The sequence below is a fragment of the Orcinus orca genome, chromosome 4 (assembly GCF_937001465.1).
Source record: "Orcinus orca chromosome 4, mOrcOrc1.1, whole genome shotgun sequence".
NCBI classification, from domain to species: Eukaryota; Metazoa; Chordata; class Mammalia; order Artiodactyla; family Delphinidae; genus Orcinus; species Orcinus orca.
The window spans coordinates 38,098,555-38,126,540 of NC_064562.1; the positions used below are offsets into that span (position 1 = coordinate 38,098,555).

Consider the following 27,986-nt stretch of genomic DNA (forward strand, 5'->3'; position numbering starts at 1 on the left):
GGTTGAGAGTCTGCCTGCTGATGCAGGGGACACGGGTTCGTGCCCTAGTTTGGGAAGATCCCACATGCTGTGGAGTGGCTGGGCCCGTAAGCCATTGCCGCTGAGCCTGCGCGTCCAGAGCCTGTGCTCCGCAACGGGAGAGGCCACAACAGTGAGAGGCCCGCGTACTGGTAAACAAAAAAACAAAAAAACAAAAAAGCAAAAAACTTAGGTATAAATCTAAGGAGGTAAAAGATCATTAACTCAGAAAACTGTAAGATACTGATGAAAGAAAGTGAAGATGACACAAACAAATGGAAAGATATACAGTACTCATGGATTGGAAAAATTAATATTGTTAGTGACTGTACTACCCAAAGGCAATTCTTATCAAAATACCAATGGACTTTTCATTGAACTAGAACAAATAATTGTAAAATTTGTATTAAACTCAAAAGAACCTGAATAGCCAAAACAATATTGAGAAAGAACAGAGGTGAAAGCATCACACACTTTGATTTCAAACTATTCTACAAAGCTACAGTAATAAAACACTATGGTACTAGCACAAAAACAGACATAGATAATGGAACAGAATAGAGAGCTCAGAAATGATCCCACACTCATATGTGGCATTAATCTACAAGAAATGAGGCAAGAGTATACAATGGGAAAAAGACAGCCTCTTCAATAAATGGTGTTGGGAAAACTGGACAGCTAAATGCAAAAGAATCAAGCTAGACTATTTCTCATGCCATATACAAAAATAAACTCAAAATGGATTAAAGACTTAAATATAAGACCTGAAACCATAAAAATTCTAGAAGAAGACATAGGTGGTATGCTCTTTGACATGGGTCTTAGCAATAATGTTTTGGCTATGTCTCCTCAGGAAAGGAAAAAAAAAGCAGAAATAAACAAATGGGACTATATCTGACATTATCGAACTGTAGAATCAATCCCAGCAATTGTCTACTTCTGAACTTGTTTTCTTAAAGAAAGAAACCTCTAATTTGTGTAAGTCTGTAGGGCTAGTTTTTGCTTACTTGCAGTCAACTGCAATTCAAAATTGATATATTAAAATTTAGATTGGCTTTAAAATATTACGCAGGTCAATGCAATATTTGTTACATTTATCTCCTCCATAACAAGGTACCCTGAATTATGTAAAATGGGAACACATTGTCCACGATCAAGACATCTGACTGAAGGACTGGTTTGGTGAGTTGTTCATTTCTTGGATGTATCACATTGCATTTAGATAACTAGACATTTTTTTTTTTGGCTGTCTTGTATCCTTGTTGCTGTGCGTGGGTTTTCTCTAGTTGTGGCAAGCAGGGGCTACTCTTTGTTGTGGTGTGCGAGTTTCTCATTGCGGTGGCTTCTCTTGTTGTGGAGCACAGGCTCTAGGCACACGGGCTTCAGTAGTTGTAGCCTGTGGGCTCAGTAGTTGCAGCACACAGGCCCTAGAGTGCGCGGGCTTTGGTAGTTGTGCCGTGTGGGCTCAGTAGTTGAGGTGCATGGGCTCTAGGGCACATGGGCTTCAGTAGTAGTTGTGGCGTGCAGGCTCAGTAGTTGTGGCTCACAGGCTCTAGAGTTCAGGCTCAGTAGTTGTGGCACATGGGCTTAGTTGCTCCACAGCATGTGGGATCTTCCTGCTCCAGGGACCAAACCTGTGTCCCCTGCATTGGCAGGCAGATTCTTAACCACTGCGCCACCAGGGAAGTCCCAAACAGACTTAAAACCAAGAGATCTAGCAGGCTGTTTGGAACCACAGATGTGAACACCTGACCTTTTCTCAATAGCCATTTCTCTTCTTTTTATCATAATACAGAAATATTTCTACTAATGACATATACCAAACTTAGGGACAAAATAATGTATCCAATCTTGCAGTGACTATATTAAGATATTATTTTAAATTAAGATATTCTTTTAAAATATACAACTTTAGTTCAGTTTTATAAATAGATTCCATCACGACTTGTGGTTCTCCTTCTATAGCAGAGAGTTGTCTGTCACTGGGAATCAGCTGCTCAGCCAACTCATTTCCCAGCTTCCTTGTGCGTAGGGCCACCATTTGGCCAGTCCTTGCTGATAGAATGAATGGCAGTGATGTGCTTTGTTTCCAGGCCTGCCCAGCTCAAAGAATCCCCCACAGGTGTCCCTACTCTTCCCCCGTTTCTGGCTGGGGAAATGGAAACGATTCCCAGGATGACCTTGGAAGCTATGTGTTGATTACAGAAACTCCATCAGCTTGGGTTCCTAACAGTCAGAGGGAGGACAGCTGCCCTGCTGAGCTGTTCTCTTGCCCAGATCTCTTAGATAAATTTCTATTATGTATGAGCCATTATACGTTTGGGTGTATATTTTATAGTACTTAGCTATCTAATGTGCGTTAGAAGCCAAGTAGTATTTATTCATTCATTGGCTATTGGAGTGTCTCCATGTGCCACCCTGGCTCTGTGGCTTCGCCATGCTTTCTAACCAGCGTGGCCCTAGCAAATGGCTCACCCCATTCCATGGTAGTGGAGCCACGTCCCAGATGAGGGCAGTAACATTTTTACTGTAATTATGTTTCCAGGGCTTCCCTGTTGGCGCAGTAGTTAAGAATCCGCCTGCCAATGCAGAGGACTTGGGTTCAAGCCCTGGTCCGGGAAGATCCCACATGCCGCGGAGCAACTAAGCCCGTGTGCCACAACTACTGAGCCTACGCTCTAGAGCCCACAAGCCACAACTACTGAGCCTGAGTGCCACAACTACTGGAGCCCATGTGCCTAGAGCCCGTGCTCCACAACGAGAAGCCACCGCAATGAGAAGCCCGCGCACGCAACAAAGACCTAACATGGCCAAAAATAAATAAAATAAATAAATTTATTTAAAAAAAAAGTTTCCATTCAGGGTTTGTAAATCGAAACCCACATTTTCTTCCCACAGTTTCCATTTCCTAGCTACATTCTTTCCAGACAAAGGATCCTTCTCCAGCTTTCCCCCTCTATTTCTGTTGACTTCACATGGTAGCTAATCACCTCCAGCTGTACTGGCTCCTGGACCCTGCTGGCCTTGTTTCCTGTGCTTATGACAGGAAAACAAGGTCTCATGATTCCAACTCACTCAGTAGTTTCTAAAAATCTTTTAAAGCAATAGAAACCTTTTTTCCAAATCTTTAGCTACAACGCAATCTGTAGAAACTGTCCTGATTGAAGTGGAAGTGATGGTGGTGATACTTCTCTTGCCAGATTCAGAGCCACTGAGGTAGGATTCAAACTTGCTACCCAGAGAGGAGTCATACATATCCCTGTGGGGTTTTGTGCATTTCCTGACACTGTCTTCTGCCCTTAAATAGCCTCAGCTCTTCAGGAGTAGGTCCCAGAAAATCGTTGCACTTGGGTAAGATCAGAAATTCCAGTTAACTAGCTCAGAATTGGTCAATCTGATGAGAAGGAACCAAGCAGTTTCTGGGGTCTTGGGATGGCGTCACTCACGACTGAGTGGAGGAATGCTGTCACAATTAGGAGTTAGCGAAATACGTTCAGTACTGAGAATCAGAAGCAGGTTCTTTGAAGCTGATCTCTTCCCTTTAGGCAGAATCAAATATAAACCTCCCAGGTAGTGTGATATTGTTTTCTTTCATGAGATAGTCTGAGTTTTACAACAACTAAGACTTGAAAATTCTGACTTATGTACCAGTCAGGCTCCCAGGAAGGCAGCAGGAAGGGAGAATGAATTTCTTAGCCACTGTTAGTCAGTACTTGATCCTCACCATCAGAGCCTGGAGAAGATCTACCAGGAGTTCTGACAACACTCCCAGGGCCTGTGGCTGGCACAACCGGCACCCAGTAGGGATACGGAAGTTGGGGTCCAGAAGTTCCTGCCTTCCCAGAGGCCTGGAATGTTGTTAAAAAATAGCGCACTGGGCTTCCCTGGTGGCGCAGTGGTTGAGAGTCCGCCTGCCGATGCAGGGGACACAGGTTCGTGCCCCGGTCCGGGAAGATCCCACATGCTGCGGAGTGGCTAGGCCCGTGAGCCATGGCCGCTGAGCCTGCGCGTCCGGAGCCTGTGCTCCGCAACGGGAGAGGCCACAGCAGTGAGAGGTCTGCGTACAGCAAAAAAAAAAAAAAAAAAAAAAAAAAAATAGCGCACTGAAAATGTTTAACTTGTCTGCACACACTTTTGGCTTGTTCATGTTTTAATGTGTATTTTTATTTACAAAGTGAGATGATGTATAACATGATGCAGTTACAAACATTTGATATGTCCATTTTCATGAAAAAGTATATAAATATATTACAGGAAGTTCTAGATAGTAAACATTAGAAATTGATATAGTAAACATTTGCTACCTTTTTCTCTATGCCAATATTACTGTCATTTAAAGCTTAAATACTGGTTTCAAGTATCCCCTATAAAATAGCTCTAGTTTTTAAAAAATACTGGAAAATAATTTCGCTATAAACAAGATTGGTGCATTAAAAATAGTCTCAGTGTGTCCTTGTAACAATGTCAGCTATAGTCAAATGCTGCCTTAATCATCCCTAAGATATGCATTATTCAGTTAGTGTTAAAAAAATCTTTGATAATTATCACAGGTTAAAGTAGCTGTAAAAATACAGCATTTACCATTATTTATTGTTATTAAGAATGCCCCTCTAAGGTAGAGGAGAATAAGCATAATGATGTTTTATGGACTTACTACCCTGTGATCTTTATTTTAAATAGACAGCAGGAGCATCTGCTGGAAGTTAGGAGAGAAGTGGACAGACATCCAGAAGGCTGTTCTTGTCATGTCATTTCAGAGGCTGGGCCTGCTCTTTCTCCTCTTCTTCAGCTTGAAGACGTGTCAGGACATAAAGGATGACTTGATAGCAGAAAATATACTGATCCTATAGCACCCCCCCACCAAAAAAAAAAAAAAAAAGAGGAAAAAAAAAGAGAGGGAGAGAAGACTTTAGATGTATAATGTGAATATATATATATATAGCTTCACCACTACTGGAAGTGATGCTTGAGTACTTTTGAAAACATGAAAAATTATGTCATAGGGTTGAATGTAAGAAGCAGGACATAGAATTGTGCACTGTCACAAAAATTATAAGAAACAGAAACCAGATTGACAAAATGTGGAGGGAAGAAGCCTTGGGGGTGGGTGGTGAGTGCTAACTGAAGTTGTCTCTGATGGGTGGACCACTTCTATTTTTTTGTGCTTTGGTGATTTTTATGATTTGCTTTTATAATGGAAAAATAAACTTCCTACAAAATTTCCTCTAGACTTATTGAACTCGTCTTGATGTTTTGAAATGTCAAGAAATTAATACCCAAGAAACTACACAAAATAACTGTCTTTAAATATTTTGGAACAAAAGAATATTTTTGATTTCAAAAATCAATGTGTTTTTGAAAATTAACTTTTTCAGTGAAATTAACTCTCTACTAAGTTGATAGTGCAGGGATCTGAGTTTTCCTGTTATTTGGCAAGGAATTAATGAGCCTGAAAATAAATGGGAGAAATTTACAGTATACTAAGTGGAAAGTAACAGTAATAACTACAGTTGAATCTCATTTAAAACAGTTGTGTGCATGTGAGCACACACACTGTGCACTAAAGAATGCTCAGAATGTTGCCTAAAATGTTAACAACTCTGAGGAAGAGGAATACAAGTAACCCTTTTATTTCCTTTTGCCCATCTGAATTTTAATTTGCCCACATTTTCCACACAATTATCCTTGACTTTCTCTCACGCCACAATCCATTAGCAAACACTTCACATAATGCCCTTTTCTCCCTACATCCACACTCACCACTCCAATCTGGGCCGCCACTGCTTGCTACCTAACCAACCTCCTGCTTCTAACCCTGCACCCTCCTTCCTAATTCAATTTGGTCTTGTTTTAACATAGCAGCCAGAGTGGTCCTTTAAAATGGGAGTCAGATCATGTCATTCTATACAGACAATCCTGCGATGGCCCCATCTCACTCAGAGGAAAGCCCAGGCCCTGGCCCCGTCACCTCCTCTCGCACTTCCCCTCCTGCTGCCTCCACCTCAGACACCCTGGCCATGATTATTCTCGAACACACAAGACCCACTCTCACCTTGGACCTCCTCGCAGGTGGTTCTGTCTGCCTGAAAGGCTCTTACCCCCAGACATCTGCGTGACCACCTGCTTCACGTCCTTCAAATCTTTGCTCAAGGGTTACATCCTCAGTGGTGCCACTCTATTTAAAATAGCACCCCAACCTGCCATGACTCATCCTCTTTACCCTACTTTTTCCCTCTAAAGCACTTATTAATTTCAAAGATCCTATATCGTCTACTCAGTTAATGGGTTTATTGTCTGCCTTCCTCATCACCATCCACTAGAAGATCTTTGTTATTCCATCAGGGATCTTCATCTTATTCATTGATACGCTCCAAGCATCTAGAAGAGTGCCTGGCATATAGCAGGCACTTAATAAACATCTGTTAAACAAGTGAACTTCCTGGGTCTAAAGAACTGCTTATACAGATCAGTATGTTTTTGTTACCTAGAAAAATATGACTGTGAATCAGCTTAATACTTAGGAGACTTAATTTGAATTAAAAAGGTATATGAAGGGAAAGTAGGCAAATTTAAATTTTAAAAATAGTAATAAACTTCTATATTCTTCAAGAGGTAGAGATAAATGAATTTATAGATATATGAAACTAGCTTCCACATCCCTCCCCCAATACAAACAAAAAGGATAATGGAACTATGCAGAGCAGACAGACACTCTAAGTAATGCAGTCTCTGGGAAGGACCCAAGTCTGTAGGTCAGTGGGTGATTTAACCCATGTTTTGACTTTAGGTAAGAGAAATGAAAATGATCAAAACAGAGGATAAATGAACACTTTCCCAAGAGTGCCTTCTCCAAGCTAAACAACTCCATCCTCCCTTCCTGCCTTCTGGTCAATGCTGTTGAATCCATTCCCTCTCAGGAAATTTCTGTAGCAAGAAGATTACCTTTTATCTCTTTTTTAGGTTGGAAATGGGGAAGGAATGCCACTAATTACATGCTATTTTGTACCACCCCAAATTTTTGCCCCCAATATACCATCCTATTCTCTGTAATCTATTCATTGTAGATATTGCATTTCCTCATTTTTTAAACTAAAAGGCAGCATTTAAAAAAGATAGTCTGGAAATATTTGCACAAAAATCTTCATTAGAAGGCACCAGTCAACACTAACCTCTGTCTGAACCATTCCATGTCTTTGTAGTCTCATGCATCGCACTAAATCAGAGATGTCAAACTGCCAAAGGAAACAGAATCTGTATGTTAAATAAAAAGGATAACTGAATTTGAAACCCAAAGATTCACTAAGGAGTGGCTTACATAGATTTCTGCACCCCAATCTCCTTCCCCTTCTAGCAGTCTTGAGAAACTGTTCTGGACAAAATTAAGTTGGTGAACTGACTTTGCCATCATTTGATAATTTTATTTATGATTTTTTTTAAGAATTAGGAAGGTTATTCTATTTGAAAATCCCCAACAGAAATGCTCTTCCCTCTGAAATTTGACTTTCTAATATCTCCATTAAAAAAAAAAAAGGCAAAGTATTTTTCCTACATTTTGCTGCTCAGAATAAAATTCCTGATCTTTTTATTTTCCCAAGGGAGAAACAGACTATTTCATTTGTCCTACTTAAATTATCATGAGAGTGTGAAGAGCAAGACATAACTGTTTTTAGCAAATTCTTCAAGAGGTAATGATTTTAATTACATATTATGTGTACTAAGATATTCTAACATTCTAAGCGTGATTTATACTAATTTAGGTTTTAAGTAAGATTATACTCTTATTAGCTTTGTTTACTTAGTAATAATTTTAAAAACTGGGAGTAATTGTTTAGAGATAGACTATTTAGCATCAATTTGCATAACAAAAGTATTTCCCACCTATAGGTAACAATAACAAAAAACCCAGTAAAATAAATATAAGTTTGAAGTATTATTTCTTCTTGATTATGGCCTATGCAGTTTTGAACGTTTACTAAAATACAATTCTATGTAGTAAGAAAATTGTCATTCATACAAACTGATAAATAAAAAAAATTCCGAGTACTCACTTCAAGATCTTGACTGATTAATCCTAGAACCACATCTATGCATATCAGGGTCCCTGAACGTCCAATGCCGGCGCTGCAGTGTGTGGTGATTGGGCCTGATCTATGAATGTGTCTCATGTAAGAGATAAAAGTGAGCAAGTCGTCTGGCTGAGAAGGTGTAGCATGGTCTGGCCAGGCAGTGAAATTCAGATGAGAAATATGTCGCACCTCTCCTGTCTGAAATTGTACAACAGAATAAGTAGATAAAGGCATACTACGTTGTTCACATATAATTAGTTCTTATTATTATTTTGTCCTTTTAAATTTTGACTTGGCCATTGGATTAGATACAAGGAAAAGTGAAAGACAGACTCCATCAAACAACACACTGAGGGCCTTTATCAACGAGGTTACTAGATCCACACTTTAAATATTGGTAAAAACGACTTTTTGGAAACCCTAAAAGCAAATTTATGTTTTGATATGAATAGCAACCTTTTTTTAATGATCCCAATTCAAATTCACCTTAGATAAAAGCCATAGTCATTGCAGTGGCTTGAAAGTGCTACATGATGTGGCCCAGCTACCTCTCAGACCTAACCTCTTGCTCCTGACCACTTTGCTCCAGCCATAGGGACCTCTCTGGTTCTTTAAAAACACTAGGCATAGTTCAGTCTCAGGGCCTTTGCACTTGCTCTTTCTAACTGAAATGCTTCCCTCCCCCCAGATATCCCTGTGATGATTTTTTTCTCACAGCATCATCAACACCAGTATCTTTTCATTAGAAAGTAAGGTCCATGAAGTCAGGGATTTCCTTTTGTTTGTGTTGTTAACTTCTGAATCCCTATATTCCATAACAGGGCCTAACTAAGCTCTATAAACATGTGTTGATTAAATAAACAAGTCATTTAAGGAATATTGAACAATTGTGCTAGCATAAGTAATGGGTAGGCTGGTGTAAATGAATAAGGAAGTATAATCTTTAATTCTTTGTAAAACCACAAATCAAAAATCATGAAGGAATTTCTCAGGCTATGTTTACATGCCACCAATAACACTGAGTCAGTAAGTTTTGTTTCTATGGAAGTAAAATTATTCTGTTTCTTTAACAAAGTTAAAATGCCAATAGGAAACACATTACTTAAACTGAGTATTACTGGGTGGAGGAAAGAAATAAAGTGAAGGGGTGTGGAGGTGAGGAAACAGTAGCAGCTTTACTTAAGGTATACCCACTTATCTAATTCAAGCTAAATTTATTCAGTGCTTAGGTGGCTGCAATAGGAATTATGTGAATAACAAATATTTATGCTACAATTGTTCCTATATTACCAAATACATTGTCTTTATGGGGGAATATTTGCTACTTAGAGGGTTTTAAAAAACAGTTTTATTGAGTCTACTTAGAGGTTTGACCTGAAAAATATGTTTCCAGCACATAGCTTCTGAGCCATTCTGTGCTATCTATCACAAAGCAAAGGATGATGGTTGATCCTGTAAAAGTCCTGTATTATCATTTTCATTTAATACAGTACATACTGGAGGAGACTATTTGGCAGAATTCATGAAGAGGGTCACATTTAAGCTTATATTAGATTAAGGATAGTAGATGGAATTAGTTCCACTGAAATGGGACCCAAGAAGTCACTGGCTTTTATTCAGAAACACATTGACGTAATCATGGAAAGATTTAATCCACGTACCTGAATGTCTTCTAGGGTCATTGCCCTTACCACAAAGCCCTTTAGCTGCTGCACTCTCACAAGAGCCAGTCGAAGCCTGTTGCTGACCATTGTTGTTTTGCCTAGGACATTAGGCCAATAGCGCTGGCATTTGACTTTTTCCCCTTCTACTTCTTGGGTCATCATGGCTATCACTGTGGATTTTTGTTCCCAAATCATCTGCCAGAAATCTCCAACGGTTGTAGGGAGAGGTCCTTGGCAGGCAATGTAGACGAATTCTTCTCTCCCCACTGGTATCTTAATGAAGCTGGCGTTGATATATCCACCTTCATCTCCAAGAGGCACTCTTGTAGCATCGTCTGTGAATTTCCAACCACAAAACAGAGCCATCTATATCATGCATTTTTAAACAAGAGCCCTATAGACAAGGTGAGTCAAAGATTATTAGAATTTCCTAATAACCATAGATGAAATCACAAAAACATTTTAATAAAGGCATATTTTCAAACTGCAGTACAGTCAAATCATTTTGCACATTTCCCTCATGTTATAAGTATATTTAAGATGTCAACTCAGTTTTGGAAAAAATTAGATATTGTTCACATAGATTTGCTTGGAAAAAATCAAAATTAATAAATTAATGAATGCATTTACAACTTCTTAATAACTAGGGAAACACAACTTTGCTACTTCTCCATTGTTATTTTAATAATGATGACAATGGTAAATTTAATATGAATGAAAATTTCAAAAATTATTTCATAAAACAAAAATTAGTATTACAGTGAAACTATTAAAGTACTTATTACAAATATAATTGACACAATTAATTCTTGCTTATCTAATTATAGTCTTTTGAGTAAGTAGGCCAAAATAATAAAGTAACTCAATAAATAAAAAGGTAGCTCACTTTATTCTCCAGGCATTGTAACTTCATATAGTCAAAATACATTTTCAAACCAAGCTCCCCCAGTAAAAAGTGTATATAAACCATCTCATCCAAGAGAATTAATCTGTATGTACTTATACATTAGAAGTCATTTCAATCTCAAATATAACTGGTTATTTCTGTGATTACCAAATTATGACATTTAGTAATAGATTTCAAAATCCTCCATCAATTGCCCTTCTATTATTTGACTTCTATCTCTTGATCCACGGAAACAAATCTACTCAGTAGTTTTGGATTTATGGCTTTATCCCATTCTGCTTTGAGATACTAGTCTGCCATTTTTTTGCCTGAAACAATTAGCACCTACTTTATGCCAAACCATGATCTATTCCATTTTAAAAATCCTGTCTAAGATTCAATTCTTAAAGGAAGTTTTCTAAAATGAATTTTGTCTTCCACCTTGATTGAAAAAATTCAATTGTATTATTATTGCATGATTTGTCACTATTGGTTATGTTATTTATCTTTGAATTTATGACTTCCTGGCAAAGATGAGGTCAGTATGTCATATCATGTAATCCAACATGATTATATATGTAAATGTGGCTTGTGATTATTATAAGAAGTTGCTAGATGTTAATATTTTAGCTATATACATATATTCATATATATATTTTTTAAAAAACCACGTTGATCGGTGAAATGGGTGAAATATAGGTAAAAAGAATTGCTATTTTTTTCTTCCTGTTATCTTAAACAATTCAAAGAACAATGCAACTTGGTAGTCCCATGGTGGCCACACACACGTATACAGCTGTTATGTACCAAAGACATTTCTCTAAACTTAAAATAGTACAATAAATAGATTTGATTGTGACACATGAACTAAGAAATTGCTTATCTAGAAGCCAATTCCAATTTTTAAAAAGACTTTAAAAATTCATCAATGTCTGAAGAAATGTTTAAGATGCCTCTAATCAATTTTCAGAATACACAGATAATTTTATAAATTTTATTTATTTATTTATTTTTGGCTGCGTTGGGTCTTTGTTGCTGTGCACGGGCTTTCTCTAGTTGCAGTGAGCAGGGGCTACTCTTCATTGCGGTGCGCGGGCTTCTCACTGCGGTGGCTTCTCTTGTTGCAGAGCACTGGCTCTAGGTGCATGGGCTCAGTAGTTGTGGCTTGTGGGCTGTAGAGCACAGGCTCAGTAGTTGTGGCACGCGGGCTTAGCTGCTCTGCAGCACGTGGGATCCTCCTGGACCAGGGCTTGAATCTTTGTCCCCTGCACTGGCAGGCGGATTCTTAACCACTGCACCACCAGGGAAGCCCCACAGATAATTTTAAAAGAATTCAGGTTGTATATATAAATTTGTTACTGATATAAATCTCTGAATGTGTGTGTCTGCGTGTGTGCACACTTATGTGAGAGATAAGGTAAACTAGCACATAAGTTTTAAATCAGTTTAAATTATATTAAAAATACATTTGATTTGAAGCCAAATTGGAACTTACAGGGAAGTATATTTTTATATCGGTTCTTCCTTCTGTTTTCCTTAGTCTGTCCAATTAGACACTGATCCAGAGGTTTTAATTCTTGAAGATTCTGTAAAGCAAAAGTGGAAATAAAATTAAATTTGTTGAGATAAACAGTAATTCAGTAATGATTGCAAATGCTTTTTTAAAAAATAAATTATTTTATTTATTTTTATTTTTGGCTGCCTTGGGTTTTCATTGCTGTGCGTGGGCTTTCTCTAGTTGCAGCGAGCGGGGGCTACTCTTCGTTGCGGTGTGCGGGCTTCTCATTGCGGTGGCTTCTCTTGTTGCGGAGCACGGGCTCTAGGCATGTGGGCTTCAGTAGTTGTGGCTGACGGGCTCTAGAGCGCAGGCTCAGTAGTTGTGGCGCACAGGCTTAGTTGTCCCGTGGCATGTGGGATCTCCCGGACCAGGGCTCGAACCTGTGTCCCCTGCATTGGCAGGTGGATTCTTAACCACTGAACCACCAGGGAAGCCCCTGCAAATGCTTTAAATGTGCAGGGTGCAAAACTGACTATCGATCAGGGCAAATTTGACCATTAAGAAACAGATATGTCCTGTCAAGACAAATAAGCCTGCAATCCCAATACTAATTCAATATATCAGTTGTTGAAATATATTGTTGCAAATATCTTTAACATGTTGTAGTCAACTAACTTTGTGAGGCAGCAGTTTGTATCTTAATTTTAAATTTCAGCTTAAAGATGTGTATAATTTCATTTTAGAAAAAAAACCACAATTCATGAAAACAATTTTGGCTTAAAGTAATGAGCTGGAGCAGAATTTCTTGCATTATTGTCTCTGGGGTCACAGAATATTCCACGTGGTAGAATTGTGGTAAGATAGTCCTAAATTCTAAAGCCAACTCTTTCTCACTTTTCATTCACTCATTAATTAATCCATCCATCCATCTAGCCATCCAAGTCAACCAATATACATTGAAAATGCCTACTATATGCAAGGCACTGTAATAAGTGCTGGGAATACATTAGAGAGAAAGAAGATATGATTTGGGTTGTCCTGGAGACCACAGGCTACTGGGAGAAAGAGGCAGTAAAAGAGTAAACAAACAAATATTGTGATATATGCTTTGAAGAAATTAACAAGCTGCTGTGATACAGAAAAATAAACATCTGCTTTATAAAGGGTTGTGATGGGAAGTCTCTGAGATGGTAACATTTAAACTTAAGACCTTAAAGAAGAAATCACTTCTGCAAAATGGAGAGAAAGAGTATAACTTAACATTGTGAACCTGTTTCCAAATCCATACAATGGGATTTAAAATATTTTGAGCATTATACACAAAGCATCTAGCACGCTGTTGAAGCTCTCAGTAGAAGTTAGCTCCTTTCACTTCAGGGTCTACGAAAAGCTCAGGATGTGGGCAAGTAAGCAGATGGTTTGAGGGAGATGGGCAAGGTAGACCCCGAAACCACAGTGGTGCTACATTATTCTTTGGCCTAGTGGTAAGTAATGGATGGGGCCAGCAAGACCACAGGAGCAAGGCCTCTGAAGCACTGCTGCTTTGAACTGGGGGACACATTCTTGGAGCTGTATTAAAATAAAAACTGTTGCTAACGATGAATCACATCTTTAGTGTATTAACTATGAAGTTTAGTGGATGGTTGGAATTGATACTTGACTTTTTAAAAAAACTCTTTAGCCTTACATATGAGGATAATCTTCAGGGAGATTTATCAAGCTCCGAAGCTGCTAAAGAGATCCCTTTAAATCAATACTATTAGGATCCTAATTAGAAAAATTAATTTACTGCTAGAAATGACAAGATGGTACTTTTATAGTTGGAAGTTGTAAAGTAATAGACATTTTCAAGATTCTTAAAATTTCTCCTAACCTTGCAGAAAACTTTGTTGGAGAAAGAACAATTGTCAAAAGCCCCTTACCTCTAGCTCCTTAGACGGAATTCCTTGATCTAGTAAACCCCGCAACATTTGAATGACTGATTTCAACTCCGTACCGGTGTATTTACTGGAGGGAAGCACTTTGACAATGGGGAGTGTGGTGAGCTCCTCATTTGTCAGAAAGGGATGACCTAACAAGAAGATGGCAGTTGATTAAAAAAAAAAACAATTCCCCCCAGAATTGATTTAGCCAATAAGAGAGCTAATTTTAGCCAGTAAGAGAACCAATTTTATCCTATTCTCACCTCATCTATTTTTTACAAAAGTGAGAGTCTTTGACTTAATAAGGCAATAGAACTAACAAGTAGGCAGATAACTACAATCATCAAAGGAAAATCCTGGCCATAGCAAGATCCTTGTACCCAAACCTTAAGGGAACACCTCACTGACTGTTCAGAGTTCTTAAGGCTCTTGGCTGTCAATTACTTATAGCTTCTAAAGGAGTTTAAATTGTTTCTCTTTGCTTCTCTGGACCCAAATGGCACTGTTTACTTGATAAGAATGTATTTAGTCCTGTTTTTATTTTGCATTTAAATTAGCCTCCAAGCACATGGAGAAAAGATGAAGGGAGATGCTTCAGAAATTCCTTACAAGGGGACATGGCACTAGAAACACTGATTTCTCCCCTCTCTACCCACCCTTGGTACTCAGTGCCACTATCTCTGTCATTGGATAGTTTTCTCCATGCAAATGAAATCCTAAGGGTCTTTAGGAGTTTATCAAACAAATGCTATCAATGTCTAAGAAGAGGTATGTGTCTAATTTAGTACCTGCTCTACCTATGGAAAATGCTGATAACAGAAGGCAACTGTTATCCTGGAAAAAAGTAGGAGAGACTTCTTGCTATAGTCTGCACAAGTGTAGCTTTAATTACATCAATCAGTTGATAAAAGCATTTTGATGATGCAGCTACTATGCACGCAACAGTAATTCCAGGCACTGGGGGATCTCAAGAAGCTTAAGTTCTGTCTGGGGCGAAAACTAGTTGTGAATACAAAATCCAATCATATGAAATAACTGTAAACTTTTACAGAACTGAGTGTGAATGCAACAGGAGCTCAGAGGCTGGAGAGATGAACCTGGGTTACAGGATTTGAGCATTTCCATTGACACCAACAATCCAACAAGTCAAAAAAGTGTTAATTCGACTCCTTTAATTTCTTTCAACAATGACTTCAAATTACAAAACGTGTTCTTTCACTGCATTAATATAGCATTTCTTTATACGAAAAAAAAAGAAATAAAACGGTGGATAGAACTTCATTTATCTACTGGCTCAGTATAAAACAAGAGAGGCAGTAATAGTGAGGACAGACCAACTGACTCTTGCTCTTAAAAATTTTCCTATCTTTGAGCTATTCTTCCTACTTTACTATAAATAAAATGTGCTCCTAGATTTCTTATTCTTGTTTCCATTTAAAGTATTTACACATCTATTTACATGTTTTACTCCAAGCCACTGAGAATTTTAGCCTAATAACTGTGCAAATATCTGGTCAATAAATGAATGTTGATGTTTGTCTATGTGATTTAACTTTATGTATAGAACTTAATAATGTAGACATATGGTGAAATAACATATCCATATATTCTGAAAACTGTAATTTTCAAACACTTTTTTTTTCTACCTATAGATTTTGATTTAAAAAGTTGCTAATAAATTTCTTGCCTTTATTGGAATCTTCGTGGTTTGTCACTTCTATTGGCAATTCATCACTTCCCCATGTTATTTCATCATCATCATCAGTCTTCTTTTCTGCTGACTTGTGAATTAAGCTATGACAACAAAACACATTTATATTTTCTTCAGTTCTGTGTCCAAAATAAATTGAAATATTATGTCCTTGAATATTTGGAAATATGTCCTACATATTTCCACTACAATTATTATGGTATTTAAAAATAGATGATCTGATTAAGAAAACCTTAAATCCACAATTCCTAAAATTTATTGGTAGATATAAATTAAACTGAGGTACAGAATTGTTTAATATAGTTTAAATTTTGTCCTCAAACAAATCCCAAGTCTTTGAACCTTAGGTTGAAGGAGTCATCTTGGGGATGGAGAAAGTGGTGGTTTGTTTCCACCCTTCCACTTGGATGCATGATTACAACTGTGTAAGTAGAGCTCTCTTTTGTTTTTTTTAACAGCTGTCTACTATTGTACTGTATGAATGATTCTTCATTTAATTACAGAAGTCCCTACTGATGGACATCAGTCTTTCACTACAATTGGGGGTGAAAAGGACACTCTGGTATCTGGGCACTCACTCAATGTAATAACACTCAGTACAAGTTCTCATTATTCTAGGGGTGCACAGCAGATGCCATCTCTCGGGTAAGATGGGTGGCTAGAAAAGAGAAACTAGGTAGAAGAATAACATTTAGCGATTAGATGAGATGAAAAAGGATAATGCAAAGGCCTGAATACATTTTAAACTTTCTGATACTCAGGGGAACAAAGCAGAGTACATTTTGTCTGATGACATTATTATACACCATTAAGGCAGGACATGCACTAATGCTCCCAAAACATTGTAACAGGACAGCAATTATGCTGCTTTTATGGTGGATGCTTTCCTCTGCTCCAACTAATTGTACATCACAGTTAACATGTAATTTGCAAGTTCTGCATCCATGAGGTCTTCTTGGTCTTCTATCAAGTATGCTTTGTTTGGAAGGATATGTTTTGGAGATCCTCTCATAAGGATCCTCCCTTCTTTCTCATTCTTTTGAACAGCCGCTTAGTATTTCATTGTATGAGTACACCCTAATTTATTTTGTGACTATTAGGGTTTTTTACTACTATAAACAATGTTGCAATAAATATTCTTATAGAAACATCTGCATACATATGGTAGTAGGATCAATTCTTAGAAATAAAATTGCTAGGTTGAAGGGAATGTACTACAGTTCTTTGAACCTATGACACGTATCATTGTAAGATACACTATTCTGAATTAGGTCACAATGAGAGATACTTGGACTACCTATGTGCCAAACACCTGGAACAGCTGGCTGGGTTGGGGGTTCATAGACCCTGTCTTCACCCCCCAGTGACCCTGACCAGCCACAGGTTGTGAGGTCTCAGGGGGCCATTCCTGCAGTGGGGCCTGTGGTTGATACATCGACTTCCTTGTCCCCAAGCAAATCTCTAGGAGGTTAGAACCCAGAGTTGACTAAGTCTCTGCTTGAAACCGGGTCACAACCATGGCTTAGGAGGGGCAGAGAGGGGAGACGGAGTGAGTAATAAAGCAGGCAGGTAGTGAGGGCCACCATAAACTTCGCAGGAGTTCCTTCAAAGGCATTTCTGTTACCCGTACCCTTCTGAGATCTACTTGTCCTTCGAGTTCCTTCGAGGCTGTTTTTGTCTGTTTTGTGGCCTTTTTCCCCTTCATCGTTATTTAAAAAATAAAATAGTTTATATATACGTCAGCAAGCAGAAGAGTGTTTAGACTTCTTTTCTTTTTGGCAGATGAAGTATGGGAAGCAAAAGCCTTCTGAGGTTCTAGTCTAGTTATGTTATAAAGTTGAGCGTGGCCCTGCGTGCCGGAACTCTTAAACAGGTCAGCTGCCGTCACCCCATTTTTTCACACAATGCCCAGGAGACAGGCTCCCAACAGGCCACTCTGAGGCCAACCTTCTTTGGCAGAGAGGGGGTCTGTGAAGTCCCAGGCATTTAGGGCTGCGTGGGTGGGACTAGGGCAAGGTGCTGGTTAGGGGTGGACAAGTGGACGAGACTCGGGGCCTGGCCCGCCCACCCCCAGCTTTAATCAGAGCAGTCCAGTATTTGTCTGTTTCTAGGTAGTAGCTGTGTGGCCTTGGGCCACAGCACGTTCCTGTGTGCCAGATACCACTCTAAATTCTTTTTTTTTTTTTTTTTTTGCGGTACGCAGGCCTCTCACTGTTGTGGCCTCTCCCGTTGTGGAGCACAGGCTCCGGACACACAGGCTCAGCGGCCATGGCTCACGGGTCCAGCCGCTCCGTGGCATGTGGGATCTTCCCGGACCAGGGCATGAACCTGTGTCCCCTGCGTCGGCAGGCGGACTCTCAACCACTGCGCCACCAGGGAAGCCCCACTCTAAATTCTTGAGGTGTACTGGTCATTTAATCCTCACACAATCTAGGAGGTAGACAGATACTATCCCTGTTTTAGAGATGAGCTCAGGTAATTTGCTCAAGATCACAGAGTAAGTGACAAAGCCAGGACACAAACTGGGCAGCCTGATTCCAAGCCCATGTTCTTAATCTCTACCAGTTTGCCTCCCAACTGACATGGGGTTGCTCTCACCCTCTCATTTTCTCTCTTTTCCTTCTACTTATCTCCCATGTTGGCCTCTGCACTTCCCCTCTGGCCCTCTCCAGTTCATTCTCCACAGTACACATCTTATCATGTCAGTCCCCTGCTTAAAAAACTCCATGGCCCCCATTTCTCTTGGGATAAAAGCCAAGGTCCTTACCCTGCTCCCTTCTCATCTCGGGCCCCTCTCCTGTTTGCTCTGCTGTCAGCCACTCTGGTCTAGTTCAGGCCCTCAGGTGCTCTGTGCCCTCTCCCGCCCTGGGGTCTTTGCACACGCTGTTCCTCTGCTTGGACAGCTCCACGCTGTCTTTCCCATACCCCTACCCCTGTCCTAGGCGACTCCTGTTCATGCTTCAGAACGTAAATGTCTCTTCAAGGAGAAACCTCACCTACTACTTACTGTCTGAGAACATCAAGCCCCCAGGTGATATCCTCTCACAGTTTGTCATGACTTTTTACGATAAACAGCATTTTTCATGGTCTATGATGATTTATTTGTGGGATTATTTGATTAATATTTGCCTTTATGCTAGACTGTGAGTTCCTTGGGTTAAGGAGCTTCTTTGTCTTGTTAACAGTGTATTTCAAGCACACTGTCTGGTTTATATTAGGTGCTCAATAAATATCTGGATAATAATAATAATAAAAAAGATACGCTATTACTTTGCTTACATTAAGAAATAATATCAGACTATAATTTTATGACCCTTCATGAGACATTAAAATTTTTAAAAAGTGTTTCCAAGAATCAGTAACATGTTAATAAAATCTGTCTGTTAATAGTGTTTTCAATTTGCCACCCAAAGAATTTACACTAATTTATTCTTCCTCCCTTCCCCTGTTGACAGGGAAGAGCCTGTATCTTATTACTATTGGTGGCTGGCCCAGATATTTGCTGATCTTTTAAATATAAGACTATGCATTTCTATGTTAACAATATGTACCCCCTGTCTAACTTAGTGAAAAATTCACTGTCAATTTGCTTTTCTAGGAAAATGGAAATAGCTCCCTTTGACTGTTTGGTTATCATTTAATATGAAGCAAAATTTATGTACAACCACTTTGTTGGCCAACAATATATATAAACTCTTCCTGAGACATCATTTAGTGTTACAAAAAAATCTTATTTTATATTAGAAACCGTTTTCAAAAAGAAAAACATTTGTGGGGGGTTTAAAATGTTTCTTACCTTCTTTGGTTTTATTTTCTTATTAAAGAATGAAATTTGTGAAGTATAGAAAAATTTAGAGAAACAGAAAAATAGGTTACCTATAATCACACCAGGAGAAGGTACTACCATCATTGTTGGCACATTTCCTTTTAGACTTTTCTTGCATTTTTTCTGATGGTCAAGAGAATACATTGCTTTTTTTGAGCAATGTCATAACAAACACATTGTCACATGTCACTAGAACTTCCTTGTAACAACATTCAGAAACATTTTTAATATTCAACCATAGTTCCATAATCTACTCAATAAGTCTCATTTGACTGGAAAAGACACATTAATTTTAAAATCAACATCTAAATGGAAATCTTGAGAGCACTTCTAGAAAGTGTTATAAATATTTGAAAAACAGTTTTTTTACCTTTCAGTGTTTACTTTTTCTTCACAATATTCTTCACAGCCGTTCATTTTGGTAGACTACAACAAAGAGAAACCAAAATCAAATTAGCCCATTGTACCAAAAAAACAAACAAACCAAAAACAATCCTATATAATGTTCAATTTTATTTCCTATATTTACTGTTATTATTCATCATCATGTTACAAAGACACACGACATTCAATCAATGCATGCCACACTGTGGCTAAGGCATCTGCAGTGGCACAAGAGTTTTGGCTGGCTCCACTTATTCACCTCACACTCATCTTGGCTTTTCATTAATTTCTTTTTTATATATATAAATTTATTTTATTTATTTTTGGCTGCATTGGGTCTTCATTGCTGCGCGCGGGCTTTCTCTAGTTGTGGCGAGTGGGGGCTACTCTTCCTTGCGGTGCACAGGCTTCTCATTGCGGTGGCTTCTCCTGTTGCAGAGCACGGGCTCTAGGCGCGTGGACTTCAGTAGTTGTGGCTCGTGGGCTCTAGAGCGCAGGCTCAGTAGTTGTGGTGCACGGGCTTAGTTGCTCTGCGGCATGTGGGATCTTCCCAGACCAGGGCTCGAACCCGCATCCCCTGCATCGGCAGGCGGATTCTTAACCACTGCACCACCAGGGAAGTCCCTTTCATTTCTTATATAAGGGATATGAATGTATAGAGGTAAGGAAAAAGAAAAATCTAAAGTAACAATTATTTAGATGTACATACATGGCATGTTTTTACACTACTTCAATTTTAAAATCTAAAATTTCCAATGTGTTATCTTGCCCATTTATTTAATTTTTAAAATTTTTAATTAAAGTATAGTTGATTTACAATGTTTTGTTAGTTTCTGGTGTACAGCAAAGTGATTCACATACACACACACATATATATATACACACACATGTATATTCTTTTTCATGTTCTTTTCCATTATGGTTTATTACAGAATATTGAATATAGTTCCCTGTGCTATACAGTAGGACCTTGTTGTTTATCTGTTTTATATATAGTATTTTGTATATGCTGATACCAAACTCCTAATTTTTCCCTCTCCCACCCCTTTTCCCCTTTGGTAACCATCAAGTTTTCTATATCTGTGAGTCTCTTTCTGTTTTGTAAATAAGTTCATTTGTATCATATTTTTTTATTTTTAATTTTTCATACTTTATTCCTTATACTGATAGGTTAAGAAAGTAAAATTTTCCTAAGTACTAATTCATAGATAATGTTTATAAGCGGGACACAAAACATTCAGTTTCACAAACAGTAATATCCAATGATCCCCTTAAATGCAATTTTAATCCTTACTTTAAGCTAAGTGCAAGAATAATACAATAAGCTAAATACGCACAAAACCTGTATATGCTGAACTACAAAAGTGGTTTCCATGGCCACACATGGTCTTAGTCAAGTACACATTTCCACAATAAACAAGTACTAACAAATAAGTTAATAAACACTACCCCAAATGCTTATCCTGCTACTGAAAGCACTTATTTTTAGAAGCTTTGACCTGGGAAAATGAGTTCTCTTAAAAACTGACAAATAGTATAAGCCCTGAAGATTTTAAACCAAATAAGTCTTCCAACACACAAGCATTCATAGGAAAGTTTTAGTTTCTCAAAAAATAAAAAATGAAAATGAAAAAAATCACTCTTGTTATCTAAAGAAAAGAGTATTAAAACAAATTATCTTAAGACAAATAAACACTCCTAAAAAAGGTTGTATTTTCTATCATTTTCTCCTTAAAGGTTGTATTTTTTATCCTTTTCTCCTTAAAAGTCTTTTAATAACTTAAGACTACTGTAATCTAAAAACTTTAGAATACATGAAACACCTGTCTTCGCTATCAAAGGTACCATTTAGATTTCACATATTAAACAGCTACAGTACAGCCTACAATGGCACAAGTACACCTAATACATAAATATTAATTCATCATTTAGATGGTCAAAAGTCAGAAGGAACTGAATGGTTTGCAAGGTACTTTGACTTACACGTGGTCATTAAAATCCAGTAATTAATTCAAAGTATGGTAATATAATGGCAGGCAATTAAAGGCTCAAATATCACTCTAAAATTGAAGACACGAAAATAAAGACTGAAAACTTTGTGGTTCTCTATTTTTCATTCACATGGCTAGATATCAGAACCTTACTGTGGAAAATATAGTTATTAAATATGATTTCCCCAGAAAATAATGAAACTTCAGAAAGTACAAAAAATGTCAAGATCCATAGTTCATCAAATGCTTTTCTAGCTCGTTTCAATTCTTCATTCATAGTAAGCAAGTCTTTAACCCTAGCAAACTTTCTTGGGTCCTTTCGAATCAAGAAGACGATATCTTCAACTTGTACCCGACCTTGTCTTCCAATTGACATTGCCTTGTGAGTCATTTCGGTGATGAACTCTATGACAAGGTCTTCAAGAATATCTACTGACTCAGTATAAGGATTCTGGTCATCCCCAAACCCATACATCATACACTGTAATTCTTTACAAAAAAGTCTCTTTCTTTTACCCTGTCCACCTTCTGCACCTCCCCCAATTTCTTCATTTTCTTCCTCAAAGGTGGGGTCTTCTTCTTCATCTGCCATCCCAGCAGCCAGGGCCTGTATCATATTTTAGATTCCACATGTAAGGGCTATCATATTTGCCCTTTTATTTTTTAAAGCGAGGGGTGTCTCCCTAGGAAACTGAGATCAATCAGGTCGTACTTTAACTGAGTATGGTGCCACAGAGACCCAAGTCCTGCAGAAGCAGTTTGCTACAATCAGAAGGAGATGCCAAGTTGCATTCTTACATGGTTAATCTTACATTTAAATCTTCATTAGGACAAATTATCTTAAATGAGAAATTCCTTCCATTTCAAGATCCTGCATTATCTGGCCTCTGTCTACCTCTACAATCCATCTGGTTTTACTCTCCTCTTCACTAACTAGGCTTCAAACTGATGGGCCTTTCTTTTAGCTCTTCAAAATCGCTCTTTTTTCACTTTTTCCTTGTTTAATCTAAGTGTCTTTACCTTCTGAGGATGTTTCCTAACCACCCAGTCTAAAAGTGGGTCTCCTTGGTATTCTCTTTCGTAGCACTTTTTTAAACTTCATAGACCTTATCACAACTTGTAATTGCGTGTTTATTTGATCTTTTAGGTACAGACTCTGTAGTTAAAAAGTATCTATAATAAAGTGACTCTGATATCATTTTCAGTTTATCTGAGGGAAACACAGAACTTCTATGGTGGAAGAAATAAAGTAGATTGTTTTTATCCACTGACAACTGAAAAAAAACCTTCTTAGACCTTATTCGTTTTTTTAAAAAAATAAATTTGTTTTTCGCTGTGTTCGGTCTTCGTTGCTGCGTGCGGGATTTCTTTAGTTGCAGCGAGTGGGGGCTGCTCTTCGTTGCAGTGCGCGGGCTTCTCATTGTGGTGGCTTCTCTTGTTGTGGAGCATGGGCTCTAGGTGCACGGGCTTCAGCAGTTGCGGCATGCGGGCTTAGTTGCTCTGCGGCACGTGGGATCTTCCCAGACCAGGGCTTGAACGCAACAGGCTCCGGACGTGCAGGCTCAGTGGCCATGGCCCACGGGCGCAGCCGCTCCGCGGCATGTGGGATCTTCCCAGACCGGGGCACGAACCCACGTCCCCTGCATCGGCAGGCGGACTCTCAACCACTGCGCCACCAGGGAAGCCCATGGCAGGCGGATTCTTAACCACTGTGCCACCAGGGAAGCCCTCCTTATCCGTTTTTAGAAGCTGATAATTTTAGTCTGGGTTAAAACTTTTTTCCAAGTAGTCATTTGGATTTCTTATTCCCCATCATAATCCTGATCTAGGAATCACCATGTGTGCAATCATTTTGCAAAGTATACAGCCTTTTATAAAGGTGTTACTGGGCTTCCCTGGTGGCACAGTGGTTAAGAATCTGCCTGCCAATGCAAGGGGCACAGGTTCGAGCCCTGGGCCTGGAAGATCCCACATGCCATGGAGCAACTAAGCCCGTGCGCCACAACTACTGAGCCTGCGCTCTAGAGCCTGTGAGCCACAACTACTGAAGCCCACGCACCTAGAGCCCGTGCTCTGCAACAAGAGAAGCCACCACAATGAGAAGCCCGCAGACCACAACAAAGAGAAAGCCTGCGCACAGCAACGAAGACTCAGTGCAGCCAAAAATAAATAAATTTATTAAAAGAGTAAAGCGTTAACATTAAAATAATGAGATAAAGCCCAATTGGAAATACACTATAGCAATACTTGTATTAACCGATTTTTCACTATTTTTGCAAAGTTTACCTATGTATGGTTTGGGGGTGGGTCAGTCTCTCTTCTCATTCTGGATTGTAGGCTCTTTGGAAGAGGAGGAGGCTGTAGTACTGCCTCAAGGAAAAGATTTAAGGTTTTTATCATGGCCAGCCTGTTTGAAGGTTAGTTTGTAATCCTACTGCTCAAAGAATCCAGATTCAGCAACTTGAAGAGTAGAGGAGGTATCTGCTGGACCTAGGACCAGCTACATAATTTGTAGTGCCCAGTGCCAGATGAAAATATGGGCTCTTTCTTTGGCATGGCATGTAAGTCATTTCATGAACCCATCCCTCTCTCTTAAGCCTTAGCTTTCAAGACACCATGTGATACCCTAATAGCAATGATTTTGTGCCCTGAATTTTCCATGTTGATCCAGACCTTCGTACCTTTGCTGAGAAGCTCCTCGGTATGGAATGCTCTTTCCCATTTTATCTCACCTATCAAAATCTTTAAAATGCTAATTCTCTAGGAGGCTTTAATAACCACACCCACATACTCCTGTATAGCCCCTATATTCCCTAATTCTTTATAATCCTCTCTGAACTCCACATAGACACTCCATAAAAAAGCAGGATATGTTTTCTTACTATAGCTTTTTGTAGAGTTGAAAGTAAAATTTATTCTGATATTAATTTCAATTTATTTGTGGGAAATCAGAGCTTCCATGGAGGAAGAAAATTTACTTATGTACTTATTTGTACATCTCCCAAATTGACTGCTAGATTGCACAAGCAAATTTAGGACGGACACCCTGACGTCCCTTCTTACCCTGTTATCCCCAAAATAAACAAGTTCAGCAACAGCTGAAGTGAAGAGTTTTGAAACTTTCGGTAGTAATTTACAATAATGTGTATGACTGGCATTCATTCACAAATAACACACAGACATTGGCCTGAAGTACTTCGCTAAGAGGTATAGTAGTACCCTTTTATTTGAGGTGTGATACGTTCCAAGACACCCAGTGAATGCCTGATACCATGGAAAGTGCTGAACTCTGTTTTCTGTTCATGTCTTCCACTCACAAATTGAATGCCTCTTCCATCTTAACTAAGCATTTTTTCATGCACTGTGGCCTTAACTTTTGCAGTTTGAGGTGCAACAGCAAAACCAGCACAAATTTCTTTTTCCTTCTTCACAGTTTCGCAGATAGATTTGTTCTTACTGTAGATTTTAGCAACTAACCTCAGCATACGATTTTTCTCTTTCCTTATGAAGTAGAGAACTTTCACCTTTTCACTTAAAGGAAGCACTTATGGCTTCTCTTTGGCAACATCCAGATTGCCAGCATCACTACTCTTGTACTGCAGGGCCATCATTGAATAAGAGTTACATGAACACAAACACTTGGATACTGCCATGACTGCTCCGATAACCAAGATGGCTACTAAGTGACTAATGGGCAAGATACATTGGACAAAGGGATGATTTATGTCCTGGGTGGGACGGAGTGAGACGGAGCGAGACGGAGCAAGATTTCATCTCACTGCTTAGAATGGCACATCATTTAAAACTTATGAATTGTTTATTTCTGGAATTTCCACTTAACATTTTCCAACTGTGGTTGACCGTAAGTAACTGAAACCCCAAAAGTGAAACTGTAGATGGGGGGCCGGGGGCTACTATAGTTAAGTATAGAGACAATTAATTGCAGCAGAGGGACAAATGCAACGACTTACACAAGTAGCTATCAGAGGGACAATCTTTCTTTTTAAAAAGGACATTCCTCTACTTTTTATAATACCAGTGGATAGCACCTTAACTTCTGGCACATGATAAAACTTTCAGGGTTGCAAAATATACTGTTAAGAACCAATTCAGTAAATAATCATTTGTTTAGGGTGATTCCCAACGTGGCACACTTACAAATTTCTGAATATTTAAAAAAACTCTATGGAACTCTTTAAAACTACTCAAATGTAGGTAATATTCGAGAAACGTTAAGATGAAACAAAACTTTTCTAGAATACTGGTTCAGTCTTTCAGCGATGAAGATTAGTCATATTTGTCTCTTTTGAATTTGCCTTCTTATGAATATAATTAACATTGTGACTTTAACACATTTAGATTTTGAAACACATGAAACTTTTTCATGTTTTTATTTCAGTACCTTGTGTCCTCTTTTCCTAAATTTGTTTTTTGCTTTCTTTGTTTTGCTTACCATTAGTCAAAATCTCTTCTAAAGCAGAAGTCTCACCTATTCAAGTGCTAATTTGTTTTTCAGGATCGACTGGCCCGAAATACTTGGTCTTAAACATCTTGAATTCTCAAGACACAAATTTGTGGGCTCTATCTATACTACGGTGGCAGGACAACTTATGTATTATTTACATAATATTTCCTAATAACTGGTAGGAATATTCTCCCTCCAAGAACCTTAATTTTTGGATTTGTTCTGGATAGTTTTACATCCTAATTCTACTATGTGAACTTTAGAATCATTTCACAAAGCCACCCTGCCTCTTATTAAAACAAACAACGAAACAAAACAGAAACCTCAAAATATTTTATGGGACCATATTTAATTTAGAGGTGAATCTAGGGAGAACTTAAATTTTAGATTTTTTCTATCAAAGAACAAGGAATGTTTTTCTTTAATACTTCTTTTGTGCTTCTCTGTAGAGTTTTAAAGTATTCATAATATAAATATGTACATTCTTGGTTGAATTTATGCCTAGAGCTCTTGTTTTGTAACTATTGTGAATAAAATTTGATTATACATATATAATTAAATTTTCCATATCCACACAAAGACGTGCACATGAGTGTTCTTTTTTCTTCTTTTAAAAAATTTATTTATTTTATTTATTTATTTTTGGCTACATTGGGTCTTCGTTGCTGCACACAGACTTTCTCCAGTTGTGGCAAGCAGGGGCTACTCTTTGTTGTGGTGTGCGGGCTTCTCGTTGTGGTGCTTCTCTTCTTGCAGAGCACAGGCTCTAGGCATGTGGGCTTCAGTAGCTGTGGCATGCAGGCTCAGTAGTTGTGGCGCACAGGATCAGTTGCTCCACGGCATGTGGGATCCTTCCAGACCAGGGATCGAACCTGTGTCCCCTGCATTGGCAGGCGGATTTTCAACCACTGTGCCACCCAGGAAGCCCTTGATTATATTTTATAAGTGGCTAAGACAAAGACTGTGTTATGAACTGACCCGTGTCCTGCCAAAGTTCACAGGTTGAAGCCCTAACCCCCGATGGGACTGTATTTGGAAATAGGGTCTTTATGGAGATAACTGAGGCTAAATGAGGTCATGAGGATGGGGCTCTAATCCAATAGGATTGGTGTCCTTATAAGAAGAGGAAGAGACACCAGGAGTGTGTGCACACAAAGGAAAGACCATGTGAGGACACAGCTAGAAGAGAGCTGCCTACAAGCCAAGGAGAGAGGTCTTGCCAGAAACCAAACCTTCTAACACCTTGATTGTAGACGTCCAGCCTCCAGAACTGTGAAAAGATAAATTTTCTCTCTCTTTTTTTAAGCCACTCAGGTTGTGGTGTTTTGTTATGGTAGCCCAAAAAACTAGAACAGATTACAAACTCAAATGCCTGCAGTAATCAGAAAAATACTATAAACCTTTGAAATGCTGGGGTTGAGGGCATAATTCTGTCTTGTGAGACCTAGAATTTACATTATAAAGAAATAGGAATCTTGGCTGCATTACTGTTTATAATAAATTTAATACTCATAATATATATTCAATTTAATAAATTATGGTATATCTATGCAAG

The 27,986-nt window shown here is 38.6% G+C and overlaps 3 protein-coding genes across 14 annotated transcripts in view; 1 reads left to right on the forward strand and 2 right to left on the reverse strand.

Moving 5' to 3' along the window:
* SLC10A6 (solute carrier family 10 member 6) overlaps nucleotides 1–2,852 on the forward strand; it is a 33,829-nt gene extending 30,977 nt beyond the window's left edge. The window contains exon 7 of the transcript XR_004479209.2: nucleotides 1,132–2,852. The gene's annotated coding sequence lies outside the window, so the exon portion shown is untranslated. The remainder of the gene's footprint in view (nucleotides 1–1,131) is intronic.
* Nucleotides 2,853–4,150: 1,298 nt separating this feature from the next.
* PTPN13 (protein tyrosine phosphatase non-receptor type 13) overlaps nucleotides 4,151–27,986 on the reverse strand; it is a 235,554-nt gene continuing 211,718 nt past the window's right edge. For 11 of the 12 annotated variants that reach the window (XM_049709054.1, XM_033413401.2, XM_033413404.2 and 8 more), the window contains 8 exons: nucleotides 19,962–20,017; nucleotides 15,742–15,848; nucleotides 14,055–14,203; nucleotides 12,130–12,220; nucleotides 9,746–10,083; nucleotides 8,067–8,282; nucleotides 7,188–7,250; nucleotides 4,151–4,862 (listed from right to left, as the gene is read on the reverse strand). In XM_049709054.1, coding sequence (XP_049565011.1) covers nucleotides 4,767–4,862; nucleotides 7,188–7,250; nucleotides 8,067–8,282; nucleotides 9,746–10,083; nucleotides 12,130–12,220; nucleotides 14,055–14,203; nucleotides 15,742–15,848; nucleotides 19,962–20,017 — 1,116 coding nt within the window. In that variant the 3' untranslated portion in view covers nucleotides 4,151–4,766. Of the gene's footprint in view, nucleotides 4,863–7,187; nucleotides 7,251–8,066; nucleotides 8,283–9,745; nucleotides 10,084–12,129; nucleotides 12,221–14,054; nucleotides 14,204–15,741; nucleotides 15,849–19,961; nucleotides 20,018–27,026; nucleotides 27,313–27,986 lie in introns of those variants that run through there. The other variant, XM_049709057.1, reaches the window with a different exon arrangement.
* LOC117198183 (transcription initiation factor TFIID subunit 13-like) lies at nucleotides 20,029–23,918 on the reverse strand. The gene has a single exon (XM_033413412.2). It carries the CDS (start codon nucleotides 22,580–22,582, stop codon nucleotides 22,082–22,084), a length of 501 nt encoding a protein of 166 aa, XP_033269303.1. The 5' UTR covers nucleotides 22,583–23,918; the 3' UTR covers nucleotides 20,029–22,081.

Bases quoted from the DNA above. Each gene is read 5' to 3' on its own strand.
- LOC117198183 (XM_033413412.2), bottom strand. From the start codon at position 22,582: ATGATACAGGCCCTGGCTGCTGGGATGGCAGATGAAGAAGAAGACCCC.